At 44.2% G+C, this 18,454-nt stretch overlaps 1 protein-coding gene and 1 long non-coding RNA gene across 3 annotated transcripts in view; one reads left to right on the top strand and one right to left on the bottom strand.

The window, feature by feature from the left end:
- The window catches only part of LOC148128753 (uncharacterized), a 271,070-nt gene that overhangs the window by 41,293 nt on the left and 211,323 nt on the right, over positions 1 to 18,454 (top strand). The gene's annotated exons all lie outside the window — the stretch shown is intronic.
- VILL (villin like) overlaps positions 1 to 18,454 on the bottom strand; it is a 70,926-nt gene that overhangs the window by 13,909 nt on the left and 38,563 nt on the right. For both annotated transcript variants that reach the window (XM_087946958.1, XM_087946957.1), the window contains exons 12-16: positions 13,540 to 13,677; positions 11,465 to 11,623; positions 10,243 to 10,422; positions 8,206 to 8,351; positions 4,703 to 4,847 (exon numbers count right to left, since the gene is read on the bottom strand). In XM_087946958.1, the coding sequence (XP_087803084.1) occupies positions 4,703 to 4,847; positions 8,206 to 8,351; positions 10,243 to 10,422; positions 11,465 to 11,623; positions 13,540 to 13,677 (768 nt within the window). The remainder of the gene's footprint in view (positions 1 to 4,702; positions 4,848 to 8,205; positions 8,352 to 10,242; positions 10,423 to 11,464; positions 11,624 to 13,539; positions 13,678 to 18,454) is intronic.

Here is an 18,454-nt window from a genome sequence, read left to right as displayed (position 1 = left end):
CCATTAAGGCCGGGGCCAGAATACTTTACATAACAAAGATCTCCAGGTAAAGCTATAGCAATTGCCAAAAGCCCTTTTCAGTGCATCATCATCCAGCCAGGCTCAGCCAAGCCTGGAACCCAGGACAGCCTACAGAGTTGCCCCTGCGTGGCCCCATGGGAGTCTGACAACCAATCAGAATACAAGCTCCAATTCAAATCCCAACAAAGGTTATAAAACCCAGGCCCTCTCAGCACCTCAGCACCTTTTCTTGATCTCTTCCTTCACCTTGGAGCATGTGATCATCCTTCCTTTTCACTCTGGAGCTCCAGGCCACGTGGTCTGATCTACCATTAAACTATCTTTCTAAATAGCCTTCATGTTTCCAGTGTCTTTTTCCCCACTTGGAACTGGACCCAGAAGGATAATTCTTTCAACATCACTATAATTCCAGCTCAATTACAATTGTAAGTCAAAAACTATATGTATGTGACACTCCAAACAGTTGTAAGAAAATGTAAGTGGTTTTTGTGTGTGTGTGTGTGTGTGTGTGTGTTCTAATGAGCATGACTAGAAGAGATGACTCCACCAGACTGTCAATCATTTGGAAGCCTGCACTCACAAACAAAAAAATCTCCACACCACAAGCCAGGCAAACACCTGGGCACAAACAGATCCCCCCCTGCCCCCGATACCTCCAGCCCAAACACACCTCAGCCAGCCACCCAGATGAAACCTATCTTCCTAATAAACGATAGCCGGCCAATCACCCAAAGCCAAGCTGTGCTGAAAGCCCCCAATACACAAAACACAATGCTGCCAGCTAATCAAGACAAAAAAAAAATCCTACAAAACAGACAGAAGATATTAGAAATACCAATCAAGCTGAACACAGCAAACTCCAAGACCAATAAACACAGACCAAGACTCCCAACCAATCAGGATGAAGAAAAAAAACCATTCTAACAAAGCACGAGGCTAGCACCAAATTTAAAACAGAAACGGCTGAGAAATCCTGACACACACAATGAAGATAAACCCAATACCCAAGCCTGATGATGGCAGATGAGATTCTGCCGAAACATCGCTACAACTTTAAAAGCACAACTATAAAGATGTGGGAAAATACCCAAAGCTGAATACCATATATACACACACACACACACACACACACACACACACCCACATACATACATACATACATACATACATGAAGGGAGAGAGTTATATATATATATATATATATATATATATATATATATATATATATATATATATATATATATATATGGATCTTTGTTATCGGGTTCTCTCGCGTAAGATTCAAAGTATCAGGCAGCGTTTGGCGAGGTCCCACTCGCCATCTTCAGGCTGGTGCTTTCGGCTTAGTGCTTGCACTGGCACTAAGCCGAAAGCACCAGCCTGAAGATGGCGAGTGGACCTCGCCAAACGCTGCCTAGATACTTTGAATCTTACGCGGAGAGAACCCGAATAACCAAAGATCCACATACAAATACCCGCAGAACCTCAGAAAATATATATATATATATATATATATATATATATATATATATATATATATATATATATATATATATATGTGTGTGTGTGTGTGTGTGTGTGTGTGTGTGTGTGTGTGTGTGTGTGTGTGTTTTTTTAAGTTTTCACGGGTACTTACATGTATGGTATTCAGCTTTGTTCGGTATTTTCCATGTCGCGAGAATCTCATCTGCCATCATCAGGCTTCTGTATTGTGTTCATCTGTGAGTCACAGATGAACACAATACAGAAGCCTGATGATGGCAGATGAGATTCTGCCGAAACGTTGCTACAACTTTAAAAGCACAACTATAATGACGTGGAAAAGACCCGAACACACCTAGACCTAGATAGATAGATGGATGGATGGATATAGATATAGATATAGATATAGATATAGATATAGATATAGATATAGATAGATATAGATATAGATATAGATATAGATATAGATATAGATATATTTGTAGATTTTCATGGGTATGCAGGTCTTGGCGTGTTCGGGTCTTTTCCCGTGTAAGATTGAGAGCATCTTGGCAACGTTTCGATGAGGTCCCACTCGCCATCTTCAGGCTGGTGCTTTTGGCTTCGTGCTTGTGCAAGCAAAGCGTGATCGGAGCTGCCGTCTCACTATAGATACTGGTGGGGAGGTTGGCTGTGTTGTCATTTCTAACAAACCAATCAACATCAACCAATCAAGAAATTACAACACAGCCAACCTCCTCACCAGTATATATAGGGAGAAGGCAGCTATACAGTTATAGTTAGTTATAGTTATATAGTTATACACTGCTCAAAAAAATAAAGGGAACACAAAAATAAGACATCCTAGATCTGAATGAATGACATATTCTTATTAAATACTTTGTTCATTACATAGTTGAATGTGCTGACAACAAAATCACACAAAAATTATCAATGGAAATCAAATTTAGCAAACCATGGAGGTCTGGATTTGGAGTTACACTCAAAATTAAAGTGGAAAAAAACACTACAGGCTGATCCAACTTTGATGTAATGTCCTTAAAACAAGTCAAAATGAGGCTCAGTAGTGTGTGTGGCCTCCACGTGCCTGTATGACCTCCCTACAACGCCGGGGTATGCTCCTGATGAGGTGGCGGATGGTCTCCTGAGGGATCTCCTCCCACACCTGGACTAAAACATCCCCCAACTCCTGGACAGTCTGTGATGCAACGTGGCGTTGGTGGATGGAGCAAGACATGATGTCCCAGATGTGCTCAATTGGATTCAGGTCTGGGGAACGGGCGGGCCAGTCCATAGCATCAATGCCTTCATCTTGCAGGAACTGCTGACACACTCCAGCCACATGAGGTCTAGCATTGTCTTGCATTAGGAGGAACCCAGGGCCAACCGCACCAGCATATGGTCTCACAAGGGGTCTGAGGATCTCATCTCAGTACCTAATGGCAGTCAGGCTACCTCTGGCGAGCATATGGAGGGCTGTGTGGCCTCCTAAAGAAATGCCACCCTACACCATTACTGACCTACTGCCAAACTGGTCATGCTGGTCATGTTGCAGGCAGTAGAACATTGTCCACGGCGTCTCCGTACCCTGTCACATCTGTCACATGTGCTCAGTGTGAACCTGCTTTCATCTGTGAAGAGTGAATGTGCCAATCTTGGTGTTCTCTGGCAAATGCCAAATGTCCTGCACAGTGTTGGGCTGTAAGCACAACCCCCACCCTCATACCACCCTCATGGAGTCTGTTTTTGACCGTTTGAGCAGCCACATGCACATTTGTGGCCCGCTGGAGGTCATTTTGCAGGGCTCTGGCAATGCTCCTCCTCTCCCTCCTTGCACAAAGGAGGAGGTAGCAGTCCTGATGTTGGGTTGTTGCCCTCCTATGGCCTCCTCCACCTCTCCTGATGTACTGGCCTGTCTACTGGCCTGATAGCGCCTCCATGCTCTGGACACTACACTGACAGACACAGCAAACCTTCTTGCTCCAGCAACTTATATATATATAGTTATATATATATATATATATATAGTTATACTAGCTTGATACCCATGCTTCACTATGAAACTATGTGATTGGGCTTAGTTTTTGGGGAGGAAAGTAAGAGGGGAAAATTCTGTCTCTGCCTATCAGCATCTATCACTATTCATCTGGCTAGCGTCCTGTCAGTATGTGAGAGAGTTAGGGGCTGCTTGGAAACTGAACCAGTATTTGCTGTATGAGCAAGAAGGAGACAACAAGGAGCCTGGGCAGGCCTTAGCTCAACTGTTCTGTACTACAGCTGCTTGGTGCTGTGAAACTGAAACTCCTCTCCTATGCTTGGGTTTTGCATTTGGAAGAGATTTCCTTTCAGGTGGGGAGGGGGAGTAGAACTCCTTAGCATCAGAGCGTGTTAATAATAACATAGGAAATACTAATGCTCTGGTGGTCATTTTGAAAAATCCTTTCTTAGTGAGCGCCTAGAAGCCAAGATTAACATACAGGCCAAGTTTCAAGTTTGTAAGCTTTACAGTTCTGGAAATTTTGTGATGGTGCGTGAGTGGTATTTCACTTGTGTATATATAGATCTGGTTAAGACTTTTATAAGCTCAACTCCTGATCCCTTAATTGGAGTTCAGATCCCTAGCCTTCTGGCTAAGATTTATGGGGGTTGTAGTCCTAATATCCAATCTGGAAAACAATTATATTTACTCCTTGAAGTGCAAGGGTTCCTCAGCGTATGATCATAATCAAGTCTAAAATTGTTAGCTGAATTCTGCCCCATTTTACGACCTTTCTTACCACAGTTGTTAAGCGAATCCCTGCCCTGGTTAAATAAGTAACGCGGTTGTTAAATGAATCTGGCTTCCCCATTGACTTTACTTGTCAGACGATCACAAAAAATGACCCCATGACCCAGGGACTCTGCGGCTGTCATAAATACAGGCTAATTGCCAAGCACCTGAATGTTGATTGCTTGACACAGGATATATGCAACAGTTGTTTTAAGTGTGAAAAACGTTCACAAGTCACCTTTTTCAGCACAGCTGTAACTTCGAACGATCGCTAAATGAACGTGGCTGTAAGTCGAGGAATATGAATCGTGGAATCTTTGCTGGTTTATGCAAGTCAGCCATTCTTTTAATCCTGGGATTTGCAAATTTAGTTTGCACTGAAAAGCTTGCATGGGGCCACATGGTCAAGGTCATACATCTCATACTGACCTCTTCCCAGGTGTCCAGCAGCATGACATCTTCTTCGTCCAGGTCATCCTGGCCAAAATCCACTATTTCAGTCATAATGAATCGCCCAGTCTGGTTGGAGCATTCGAACAAGCGAGCCTGATAGTGAGGAACTTGTTCCTGGAATCTTTCACATCGCAAGATTGGGAAGGAGAAAAGAGACAAGGGAAACAAATTTATTTCCATATTCTGTATTAGCACAGATTCTTACTTTATTGTCATTGCATCTCATACAACGAAATCAAACACCATCTTCAGTGCACATCAAGACCATGAAAATAAACACAAACACACATTCTTCACACTCCACACATTGAATTGAAAACCCCTGATACTGCATTAATATTGCACTATACGGTAGGATTCAACAGAGTTACTGTCCTGGGATAGAAGCTGTTTTTCAGCCTATTTGTCCTTGAAAGGAAAGAAAAAAAGGAGTGAGGAGTGAGGGAGGGAATAGGGAGGGAGGAAGAAGGTTCAGGAAGGGATGGGGGAATGAAAGAAATTTTAATTTAAAAAACAGCTTCTATTTACTTTATTGTCATTGCACATCATACAATGAAATCAAACACCATCTTCAGTGCACATCATGAAAATAAACACACACATCCTTCACACTCCACACATTGAATTGAAAACCCCCGACACCGCACCAATACTGCACTGTACAGTAGAATCCAACAGAGCTACTGCTCTGGGATAGAAGCTGTTTTTCAGCCTATTTGTCCTTGTTTTTATTATCCTGTACCATCTGCCAGATGGTAATAGTTCAAAAAAAGGGTTCCCAGGATGAGATGGATCTTTGAGAATGTTTTGAACTTTCTTAAGGTTTTTACTTTTCTCATACAAGAAAAGAAAGGATCTTCCGCCAGCAAGGCTTTCCAAAATGTTCAAAAGTCTATCTCCAAACTGTTGTAAGTGCAATGATGTATCAGGCACATTTTTTCACATGTGGTGACCCTGCAATGCTGCAAAAAAAAAAAAGTATTGGAGATTGATCCAGGCATGGGTGGAACAAATGGTGGGAGAGTGTATTCCATTTAAGCCGGAATTTTTTCTTCTAGGAATAATACCAGAAGGATTTAGGAAGGATTTAATTTATCTAATACTACATGTGTTGACAGTGGCTAAAATAATATATGTGCAAAACTGGAAGAAGGAAAGCATACCGCCAGAAACAGATAATAAGGAAAATTATGGCCTGTGCAGAATTGGACAGATTAACCCTAGAATTAAAAAACAAGGGGAAATCTGAGTGCTATGAAATGTGGAATAAATTCTATCAGTGGTTGCATAGAAGAAAGCAAGGGCGAAACATAAGTAGCTATGATGATTAGAATAATAAACAATGTATGAAACAACAGGATTGTAAATGGTGAAATAACATTTATATATGTATTGTAGCGCCAGAAAGGCTGCATCGTGTTGTATTCTTATAATTAAAATAAAATAAATTAAAAAAAGGAAAAGGAAGGAAGTCACATTCTTGACTCCCTGATTAACAATGCTCTTCATAGAGATTCCCTTTGTAGAAAGTTAGCGTCCACTCCTCTCTTAGAAGAATGAAATATTTTGAGAAATACTGAAAAGGCAGAATATTATATTTCCCTGCATGAGAAATGGAGAAACTCACTCTTGGAAAACAAGCCCCCACCTTCCTTAATAGCCTACAGCAGATGTCAGCACTTAAGAGATAAAGAGATAGCTAGCTCTATTCATAAGCAAATATCCTCACCCAAGATCCAACGATGGTAGGATTAGCCCTCAGCCACAATAGGAATTGCCCAAAGCCCCTTCATTGTATCATCTCAGTTGCACCACCCTCAACAAACTTCAAACAAGCTTAGCTCAGACAAACTCCTAAGATTTGTACATGGCCCCATGGGAGTCTGACGACAGCCAATAGAGCACATGTTCTTGCACAGGAACAGGAAGCTCAAGTTCAAACCCCAAGAGAAGGCATAACACACACACACACCACTCTCAACTCCATGTGGCCACCTGCCCAGGACCATCCAGGTGGTTCTGCTTCATCATTAAACCATCTTCCCAATCAGCCTCCATGTTTCCAGTGTCTTTCTCCCAGCTTGGAACTGAACCAGATGGATATTTCTCCCAACATCTTTAAAATATTTTTTAATGATACAGATTTATTCCTTAGAGCTTCCAAAAAAATATACTGTACAATCAGGACCAGAATCTCCATTGCTAAGCAAGATGGTTGTTGTGGTTCATATCATTTTTTTTGCCACAGTTGTTAAGCAAATCACTGCAATTGTTAAGTGAATCATACGGTCGTTAAGCAAACCCAGCTTCCCCATTGAATGTTTGTCAGAAACTGGTTGGGAATGTCCCAAAAAGTGATTACATGACCCTGGGACACTGAAACTGTAATAAATACATCCTGGTTGCAAGGCCCCCAATGTCAGCCTTCAAGATTTTCTCCCTTTGCTTTGCATCTTTCGGCTGTCATAAGTAACGGGGGGGGGGAAGTATGGGAAGCGAGCTGGAGGTGTTACAAACTAGAACTGTATAAACTGGGAGGGGAGAGTACATTCTTGCTTAGGTTTCTATTCCTTGCTTAGCTTTCTCTTCTATGCGCAGCTGCAAACCTTTATCAAAGCATGCCAAGGTCAACGGACAGAAGCCTCATCACCACCTGGAGATGTCCACATGATGATATTCACAAGTTTTAATTGGGAGAACCATCTGAACTATTGGGGGTGGGAACGTTGCCATCACTTTGTATATGTGATTCACGCGCCCATTTTCTCAGATTCAGAATTCTTTTGTTGCTACCACTTGACTTCCAGTAAAAGATATCTTTTCTCTAATTAAAAGAGTCTTAAGTATTTTTTCTTGGATTTTGAATGGAGCACCAGCTGACACCCAATTTTGATCGTGTGAGCATGGGGATGCTGCAATCATCGTGAGGACCAGTCATAAATCACTTTTTTCAGTGGTAGTGCAACCTTGAATGGTTTAAGTTGAGGACTGTTTGCATTTTCTCTATGAGTGTGCTGAGACAACTATGTACAACGTCTCAAGGCTTCCACAGCCAGAAGGTCAGGAGGAAGAGGAGGAGGAGGAGGAGGAGGAGACAACAACAACTGTGAAGTCCTTGGTGCTTTTGGAGCTGAGTGGTTTTCTTGCAGATGTTTCATTAAATTGGTAACGTCATCAATGCTAGAAGCAGGGGTGGGATTCAGCCGGTTCGGACCAGTTCATGTGAACTGGAGGTTCATTTTACATCTGGTTTGGCAAACTGCTAGTTCCGACGACTGGCTAGCTCCGCCCCTCCCCGGAGTCCCCACAGGGCGCATTTTGGATCCCAGATAAGTACAGGGCCTTTGGAGAGGCTCGGGGAAGATGAAAAATGGGCCTCCCCAAAACTGTTTGAATCCCACCTATGGCTAGAAGGGTGTGGGGTTCATAGAGAAGAGGAGGAGGAGGGAATCTGATGTAGCAAGCCCAGTCGATCTTACCTCTTGCCACTGGCGTAGGGTGCTTTGCCTCCAAGGGCAAACCAAAATTCAGCTGGTTCCTGCCCCTCCATAACAGTCTGTTTGTCCCACTTGGAGATGACATCAGCCACGGTCTTTGCCATTTCTCGCTCATCCCCACTGCATCCCTAAACAGAAAACCCAGGTCAAGGTGGATTCAGTCACTGCACCTTCTTCCCAGAGCCCATAATCCTTTAGGGCAAGTGGACCACCATCCTTCCAAAGCCACTCCCAGTTCCTTACACTTCCTGTAGCTCTCGGGTTTTTCTCTGATCCCGAAAATGCGACCAGACACTTGCAAAACATTACAGAAGAACGGATGGGCATTCTCCTGGCAATGTCTAAATGTTTAGCTAGCTCCCCCATTAATACAAGAGAGTTGGAAAGAACGTCAAAGAAGGACCTGCTAGATCATACTCGGTATAAAGGACTCAGGAAATGCGGGAACCCAAAAAAAAAATATCAAACTGACTTGTTTCCAGATAGAGGATTTGACACATGCATTCAACAACAACAACAACAAAGAACACGAGTGGCCTGTGTAGGAAGGATCACCCACCCCTCTCCTTGGAAAATGAAATATCCTAGGAAATATTAAAATGGCAGAATATTTCCCCTAAACAGAGTAGAAACTCAGAAGCAGAAACTCACCTCAGAAGCAGAAACGTCGCTCCCCCACCATCTTTGCTGATGGACCATTACTCTGACCTAGGCCAACTCTATTTTACATAACAAAGATCTACTCCAGGTAGAGTTATAATAGGAATTATAGCCCAAAGCCCTTTCATTACATGATCATCCAGCAAGGCTCAACCAAGCCTGGCACTCAGGACAGCCTACAGAGTTGCCTCCATATGGCCCCACGGGAGTCAAGCTCAAACTCAAAGCCCAACAGAGGGTATAAAACTCAGGCACTTTCAGCATCTCAGCCCTTCCTTCTTCTTGGCCTTCCTTCTTTGGAGCTCCAGGCCATGTGGTCCTGTCCACCATGAAACCATCTTTCCAAACAGCCTCCATGTTTCCAGTGTCTTTTCCCCCCACTTGGAACTGAACCCAGAAGGATAATTCTTCCAACACATAGTTTCTTACCCCGTTGAGACGGCTTACAGGCAAAACTGTAGCTTACCTTCTAAACATGCCTTAAAGTAGCTTTCAAAAATTCAAACTGCTCTTCCCCCATGCAAGAAAGATAAAAATTCATATATGACAAATTATCTACCAATTGACATCATCAACCCATTCAGCACTTTCTTATCTTTCAGGAGGCCCCAATTCCAGGGCTGGGAGGAACTGTGGAAGCAAGCAGTGCACAAAGCCATGCCCCCCCCCCCTCCGCAACTAATTACAATTACAATTGAACCCAAAATTTCTGTGGCTTAGTGAGAACAATGATTAAGTGTATTTTCCCCATTTTATGACCTTTCTTGCCACAGTTGATAAGTGAATCATTGCAGTTGTGAAGCTAGTAACATGGTTGTTAAGAGAATCTGGCTTCCCCCTATTGGCTTGTCAGAAACGGCAACTGTCATAAATACGAGTCAATTGACAAGTGTCTGGATTTTGATCCAGTTGCTACAGTGGCCATAAGGGTAAAAACCAGCCGTAAGTCACTTTCTTTCAGTGCCATTGTAATTAAATGAACTGCTGTAAATCAAGGACTTCCAGATCCTTCACGGACTGTCTCTTGCAAGCTTCAAGATCATGCTTTGCCGGTTACAAGACAGATATCTTGAAAAACTAATTTTCCATAGCCACACACATGGTTTTTTGTTTTTTGTTTTTTTGATGTTTTGCAGCGGGGCAGGTACAAATATCTTCATAATTACTGGAAGCCAAACAAGATCCAGTAATGAGATCAACTAACCCACAGCCTTGTCAACTTTAATAATTATAGGTTTGATAGATACGCAGCCTGCTGGAACTAATTCTCGAAAAAAGAGGAATTCCTTTTTCTTTTTAATCTGTCCACAGGGGAGGTATCTCGAGGGAATACAGGTGTAGCACTCTTAATTCGTTTACCTTTCCACACCACAGGTAACACACTTGGTTGGTCTTGAGAAGGAAGACGTCATTGGAATTGAGAGAAGAGGCTCGGGCGGGGACCTCGACCGTTTTGGTGTTGAATTCATCGGTACCTCTCACTTGGAAGAGCTGGACACCTGGTTCAGGTTCCGTCTTCTGACCATGATGGATGCCTCCCTAGAAAAGTCAACCAGATGGTGAATAAATAAATAAATAAAATAATATTAAAATAAATAAATAAATAAATAAATAAATAAAATTGGTGACCCAGCACCAAACATTATAAACCCCAAAGAGATGGATGCTGTAGGACAGTGATGGCAAACCTTCTTGTTGTGGTGTGCCGAAAGCATGTGCACGGCATCCACAATGCAATGTGCCCCGCCCCCCTGTGCATGCATGAGCAACACACACACCCTTACCTGCACTGTGCATGCGCACGCCTCCCAAATGATTTTCAGCCTGTTTGAGGCCGTTTTCGCCCTCCCGGAGGCTCTGGAGCCTCAGGAGGCTGAAAACAGGCTCGTTTTGGCACTTCCGGTATTTCCAGAAGTCCTGTTTTTCGGCCTCCCGGAGCTGCAGAGGCTTTCCTCAAGACTCCAGGAGGGCGAAAACGGCCTCAAACGAGCCGAAAATCAGCTGGGAAGCATGCGCATGTGCAGTGCAGGTAAGTTTGGCTGGGGCTCGCATGCCCACACAAATGGCTCCATGTGCCACCTGTGCCATGCGTGCCATAGGTTCGCCATCATGCTGTAGGATGTTTTTCTCCCAGGGAGATGGAATCCTGCTGGAATCCTTGACAATGGGATTGTAGTAGATGGGAAACTATGGCCTTTTTATGACTTGTGGACTTCAACTTCCAGAATTCCTGAGCCAGCCATGGGAGTTGAAGTCCACAAGGCATAAAAGGGCCATAGTTTCCCATTCCTGGGATGAATTCCACCCCACAGGGCATAGGAAATCCATAAGAGGGACCATTCTGATCAACATCTGCATAGCTTCAAGGCACAAGGTTGAGGAGCACTGGTATCACCAAAATTTAATAAGCTATTTCTTCCTACTCAATAAAATATACAAGGTTAATCACCCCTTTCACAAAAACAAATCAGCATCTGTGTAATGCCAGGATAGCCATCCAGATGTTCCACCTGAGTTGAAAAGAGGAGCAAAGAATGACTCATCTTCTATAACATGAAGGTCTTTCAAAGACCGTTTGTACCTCATAAATGATCAAATTTCCCTTGAAGATAGCGAGGAAATGCCGGGGTTCCTTCCCCATTGTCACTCGAACCTGGACTGGCTCGTCCCCATATTTCTTGTCCAGCTCCACGGCATTGATAGCACAAGCCGTAGTTTCATCCACTGATGCATGGCGGCCCTAGGGAGGAAGAGACGAAAATGGAGCTCTCTTTTCCAAGATCCAAAGAAGGAGCAAAAAAGGATTAACTGTCCAAAGTAGGAGGACTGTCAGGAATCCAAGAAGAGAAAAATAGCTCTGCTGGATCAGGCCAAGGTTCATTATTGACCAGCATTTTGTTTCTCCATTAGGTGTTGCTAGGTTGTTCCCAAAGAGAAGATCTTTGGTCCTTCAAACCAAGGAAGACCCTTGAAGACCTCCTTCATTTCCCCTATTGGTCCTCTTTAACACAGTCCCCCAAACTGGAGATAACTCCAACTCTTCAAAACTCATAGACCCGACTTCTCCAAATTCACCTGATTAAAGTCACCCCATTAGGGGCCATCAAAACAGCTCAAGGTCTACAGGTTCATGATGTGCTGTGTAAAGAAGTACAGCTTAGGATCATTTATTTAATGACTATTTGCAGGTACGATAGCAGTGAAAAAATGATTTACAACCCATCTTCAAAGCTATAGCTTGAAGGTCACCTGATGGTCACCTGATGTAAGAGGAGTGGTAGAGCATTGTGGATGGAGTCAAAAGAGGAACCAGCCTAGAATCTCTACACTGGAATAAACGGACCAAATCCAATCCCTTTTGAATTCCGTCAACCCTTATTTAGTGCTGAAATAGTGCTAATCTTAGCTGACTAGATTCCGATGCACAGGCCTGAGGAATAAATCAGTTTAATTGGAACTGAATGTGTCGCTCTGGTCTTTTGCACCTAACATGTGATCATGATTTGGGCAGTTGGCATTTGGCTCACATTTATGATGTGATTATGGCTTGTGACCTCCACAGCTGGCTTCCAACAAGCAAAGTCAATGGGAAAAGCCAGGTTTGCTTAACAATTGTGCAATTTGCTCAATGACTGTAGTGATTTGAGTAAACTTGAGTTGGGTCACACAATGATTTGCTTAACAACCACATCACTCAGCAACATATTATGGTCCCAATTGTGGTAGAAATTGAGGACTATCTGTATTTTATTTTGCCTCTTCTAAAACTCTTTCCAATAAGAACTTAAGGATAGCCTGACTAGATAAAACCAAGGCATTCCTAGTCCAACATGTCTATGGAGATTCTCAATCACCCAGGTCATGGCTGTCTCAAAGGTGTTTTTCCTTGAAGATGTTTCGCTTCTCATCCAAGAAGCTTCTTCAGAAACATCTTCAACACCTTTGGGACAACCATGACCTGAATGATCTGGAAACATCTTCAAAGAAAAACAAAGTCCAGATGTTTTTGTTAAAAGACATCCTACTGGGACATCCTATTGCAACATTTTGTTTCTCCTAGTGGTTCTCCAGATGCCTCTGAGATGCTGGGAGATAGGAAATGAAAATGGACATCTCCTTCCTTCCCATTAGTGTTCCTCTACATCTGGCATCTGGAGGCAGGATGTAATTAGGAGGTATTATGGAGTCTTCAACACTCATAGACCTCAATAGACCTGTATGTCATGAATATATTAATTCTCACCTGATCACTAGCCATATCTTGTGGTCCTGGACTCCATGGGTTAAATTTTATTTTGTTTATTCTCAATCTCCTCCCAAATGTCCATGTAACACACACACACACACACACACACACACACACACAAAATTGTGGGAGAATGGAAAGCTTCATCTTGCATTGTTCATTCAAGCCAGGCATGATTTTATGAGTAGAGAAAAAAACATGGATATATTTTGGCAAGGAGAAGATAATTCTGTGACTTGGTATCAGGAATTAGCCGATTTGATTCTACCAGTGCCTTGGGTCCTGTGATTTGAGGTTTAAGCTGATCCCAAGATTGGTAACCATCTAAAAAATGGGAGACTAGCAAATCACCTTCTACCATTGAGATTACCCAACAATCACCAACTGTGGAATTATTATTTTTTACTTACCTGCCACATGTAGATAATGTAATGAGGTCGGCCTGATTTCGTGTAGGTGTACAAGACGAGGTAACAGTCACCCCCATAAAACTGGCCATAAGTCTTCGGATTAACTGGAACCATCTCCCGATTCTCAATTCGCCATACCTGAAAAGAAACCCAGATACAGCGTTCACACAACATGAGCCAGTTTGGTCTGGTGGTTAGGGCACCAGTTTAGAAACCAAGAGACTGGGAGTTCTAGTCCCATCTTAACCGTGAAAGATGGCTGGGTGACTTTGAGCCAGTCACCAGGTGACAGGGAGTTCTAGTCCCACCTTGGGCATGAAAGCCAATTGGGCAACTCTGAAATGGTCAAAGCCCTGAAGAATGACAACAACATTGGAGGGTCCCTGGTGCTCGCTTGTTTTCTTGCAGATATTTCATTACCCAAACTAGGTAACATTATTAGTGCTAATCCACCAAGGACCTCTCATGTGAACTCTGAGCTACAGATACACTCTTTTTATTAAAAACATATGAAGAATGGTTGCAGGAATTGGATATGGCTAATCTAGAGAAAAGAAGGACTAAGGGTGAGATGATAGCAGTATTCCAGTATTTGAGGGGCTGCCACAAAGAAGAGGGGGGTGTCAACTTATTTTCCAAGCCACCAGAAGGCAGGACAAGAAACAATGGATAGAAATTGTTCAAGGAGAGACGCAACCTGGAATTAAGGAGAAGTTTCTTAATTGTGAGGATAATTAACCAGTGGAATGCCTTGCCCCCAGAAGTTGTGGGCACTCCATCACTGGAGGTTTTAAAGAAGAGACTGGGCAGCCACTTCTCTCAGATTGTATAGGGTCTCCTACATCAGTGGTCCCCAACCTTTTTTGTACCAGGGACCGGTTTCAAGCAGAAACATTTTTTCAAGGACCGGGGGGGAGAGAGAGAGAGAATCCGAGTTTGGTAGTTTGCTTGCAGACGTTTCATTACCTGACTAGGTAACATCTGATGTTGTTACCTAGTCGGGTAATAAAACGTCTGCCAGCAAACCACCAAGTCAGGGAGCGCCTCGGCCCTGCCTCCTCAGCCCCATCCCTCAGGTGTCTGCCTCCCTCCCTCCCTCAGGTGTCTGCCTCGTTCCTCTCTCAGTCACTCTATCGCTCCTCCAGCAGCCCAGAAGCCGGGGGTGGCTTTTCCTGTCGCCACAGCTTCCCGAGCGCCCGTTTCACCCCCACCCGCCCGCCCGCCCGCTCGCAGTTCAATCCACAGTGCTCCGTTCTACCTGCTTGCCTGCCTGCCTTCTTCGTTTCGAGCAGCTTCGGCTGATAAAAGAGGCGAATAGTTATTATTCTCAGCCGAAGCTGCTCCCAAACAACCAGACAGGCAGGCAGGCAGAACGAGCACTGTGGATTGAACTGCGAGCGGGCGGGCGGGTGGGGTGGGGTGAAACGGGCGCTCGGGGAAGCTGCGGCGACAGGAAAAGCCACCCCCCGGCTTCTTTGAAGCAGTTTCTTCCTGTGCTGGTGGAGGAGCGAAGCGACTGAGAGAGCTGAGCCAGAGAGCAGGACAGGCTTGTTGCTTCCTCCCTCCCCTTCTTTCATTTGTGTCCTTGATCCCCGATCCCAGCAGCATTCACCGAAGGCGAAGAAAGCCGCCATTTTTTTAATTTTTTTTTCTTTGCGGCCCGGTAAAGAGTGCTCCACGGCCCGGTGCCGGTCCGCGGCCCGGTGGTTGGGGACCCCTGTTCTAATGGGTTGGGCTGAGAAAGAGTAATTGGTCCAAAGTCACCCAGCTGGTTTTCATGGCGAAAGTGGGGCTAGAACTCACTGTCTCCAAGTGATTGATCAGAATATTGCTGGAAGGGACCTTGGAAGTCTTCTAGTCCAACCCCTGCTCATGTAGGACAGGGGTCCCCAACCACCGGGCCGCGGACCGGACCGGGCCGTGGAGCACTCTTTACCGGCCGCAAAGAAAAAAAATTAAAAAAAATGGCGGCTTTCTTCGCTTCGGTGAATGCTGCTGGGATCGGGATCAAGGACACAAATGAAAGAAGGGGAGGGAGGAAGCAACTCAAGCCTGTCCTGCTCTCTGGCTCAGCTCTCTCAGTCAGCTTCTCCTCCACCAGCAAGAACGCTTCAAAGAAGCCGGGGGTGGCTTTCCTGTCGCCGCAGCTTCCCGGCGCCCTGTTTCACCCCACCACCCGCCGCCCGCTCGCGGTTCAATCCACAGTGCTCCGTTCTGCCTGCCTGCCTGTCTGGTTGTTTGGGAGCAGCTTCGGCTGAGAATAATAACTATTCGCCTCTTTATCAGCCGAAGCTGCTCCGAAACGAAGAAGGCAGGCAGGCAGGCAGGTAGAACGGAGCACTGTGGATTGAACCGCGAGCGGGCGGGCGGGCGGGTGGGGGGTGAAACGGGCGCTTCGGGAAGCTGTGGCGACAGGAAAAGCCACCCCATCCCCGGCTTCTTTGAAGCAGTTTCTTCCTGGGCTGCTGGAGGAGCGATAGAGTGACTGAGAGAGGAACGAGGCAGACACCTGAGGGAGGGAGGAGGCAGACACCTGAGGGATGGGGCTGAGGGAGGCAGGGCCGAGGCGCTCCCTGAACTTGGTGGTTTGCTGGCAGACGTTTATTACCCGACTAGGTAACAACATCAGATGTTACCTAGTCAGGTAATGAAACGTCTGCAAGCAAACTACCAAACTCGGATTCTCTCTCCCCCCGGTCCTTGAAAAATGTTTCTGCTTGAAACCGGTCCCTGGTACAAAAAAGGTTGGGGACCACTGCATTAGAAGTCAAAGATTACATGTAATATGTCTGAATTTGTAATATTGTGCATGAATGTCCTTGGGAGACAGAAGAGAGAACAACAGATGGGCAACCAGCATGTAAAATTGCCCCAATGAAAGTGAGGAGTCATGGAAAAAAATTTCTGAACAGACCCTCCCTGGTTTTCCAAAGAGTAAAATGAAAGAAAGAACTAGCAAGTATCTTGACTTATGACCACAGTTGGACTCTGGCTAAGCAAAGTAGTCATTCAATGAGTTTTCCCCCATTCTACGTCCTTTTTTTTTTGTCACAGTTGTTAAGCGAATCCCTGCTGTTGTTAAGTTAGCAATATGGTTGTTAAGCAACGTGTGGCTTCACCACTGACTTTCCTTGTCAGAAGGTCGCAAACAAGAATCACGTGACCCTGGAACATTGCAACCGGTCATAAATACGAGTCAGTTGCCCAGCATCCAAATTTTGATCATGTGTCCCTGGGGATGCTGCAGAGGTGATAATTGTGAAAAATGGTCATGGGTCACTTTTTTCAGTGTCATGATTACTTGGAATAGTCATTAAATGAATTGTTGCTATAGAACAACACAATAAAAGAGTTTGAAGGGACCTCCTTGGCGGTCTTCGATCCAATTCCTCACCCAGGCAGGAAACCTTATGTCTGTCAAGCCCGAATTTGACATATGTGTATCTTTTTCAATGGATTTCATCACTTGGAAACCTGACAATACCATTTCAGACAGATGGTCGTCCAACCTCTTGGCAGGACAAGAAGCAACGGGTGGAAACTAATCAAGGAGAGAAGCAACCTAAAACTAAGGATAAATTTCCTGACAGTTAGAACAATTAATCAGTGGAACAACTTGCCTCCAGAAGTTGTGGATGCTCCAACACTGGAAGTTTTTAAAAAGAGGTTGGATAACCATTTGTATGAAGTGGTATAAAGTTTCCTGCCTAGTCAGGGGGTTGGACTAGAAGACCTCCAAGGTCCCTTCTATTCTATTCTATTCTATTCTATTCTATTCTATTCTATTCTATTCTATTCTATTCTATTCTATTCTATTCTTATCCCTTATTCTATTCTATTCTTATCCCTTATTCTATTCTATTCTATTCTATTCTATTCTATTCTATTCTATTCTATTCTATTCTATTCTTATCCCTTATTCTATTCTATTCTATATTCTATTTTATATTCTTTTCCATATTCTATTCTATTCTACTCTACTTCACTCCACTCTACTCTTCTTAAACGCCTCCAGTGTTGGAGCATTGACAACCTCTGGAGGCAAGTTGCTCCACTGATTAATTATTCTCACTGTCAGGAAATTCCTCCTTAGTTCTAGGTTGCTTCTCTCCTTGATTACTTTCCATCCATTGCTTCTTGTCCTGCCCTCAGGTGCTTTGGAGAAAAAGTGGACTCTCTCTTCTTTGCTGCAGCCCTTCAAATACTGGAATGTTGCTATCATGTCCTTGATTGTTTTCCATCCATTATTTCTTGTCCTGCCTTGTCAGTTAAGGATATATCTATATCTGGAAGAGCGAAAAAGCTCCCCACTTTCCAGAAGACTAATGAACGATGCCACTGGCCCTGGTGAACCTCCCTTAGGGGAGGCCTGCTCTTGTGCCAGCCTCTCGCAAACAAAAACACTTTCCGGATTGCTCAGGAGAGTAGCGGTCCCAGAAGACCGTCTTGGAGTAAGGCCAAGGGGAAGAATACTGAAGGTGGGAAGAAACAGACGAGCATCTGCTAAGCTGGTGAAAACTGACCTCTGTAGAACATGCCAGATGTTAGACTTACCTGGCCTCAAGGAAGAAGATGTCATATGGGTCATCCCAGGGGTGGGATTTTACCAGTTTGGACCGGTTCTATAGAACCGGTTATTATGATTCTGTGTGGTTCGGAGAACCTCTACTCTACTCTACTCTACTCTACTCTACTCTACTCTACTCTACTCTACTCTACTCAACTAGATTCGACTCGACTCGACTCGACCCTACTCTACCCTACCCTACCCTACCCTACCCTACCCTACTCTACTCTACTCTACTCCACTCCACTCCACTCCATATTCTATTCTATTCTATTCTATTCTATTCTATTCTATTCTATTCTATTCTATTCTATTCTATTCTATTCTATTGGTTTAAAAGCTTATTTT

Source organism: Notechis scutatus, chromosome Z, assembly GCF_049901735.1.
Source record: "Notechis scutatus isolate UNSWTSFEM ecotype Mainland chromosome Z, rNotScu1.2, whole genome shotgun sequence".
Lineage (NCBI taxonomy): Eukaryota > Metazoa > Chordata > Lepidosauria > Squamata > Elapidae > Notechis > Notechis scutatus.
The sequence above is the reverse complement of the archived record's forward strand: the minus strand, read 5'-3'. Positions and strand labels throughout refer to the sequence as shown.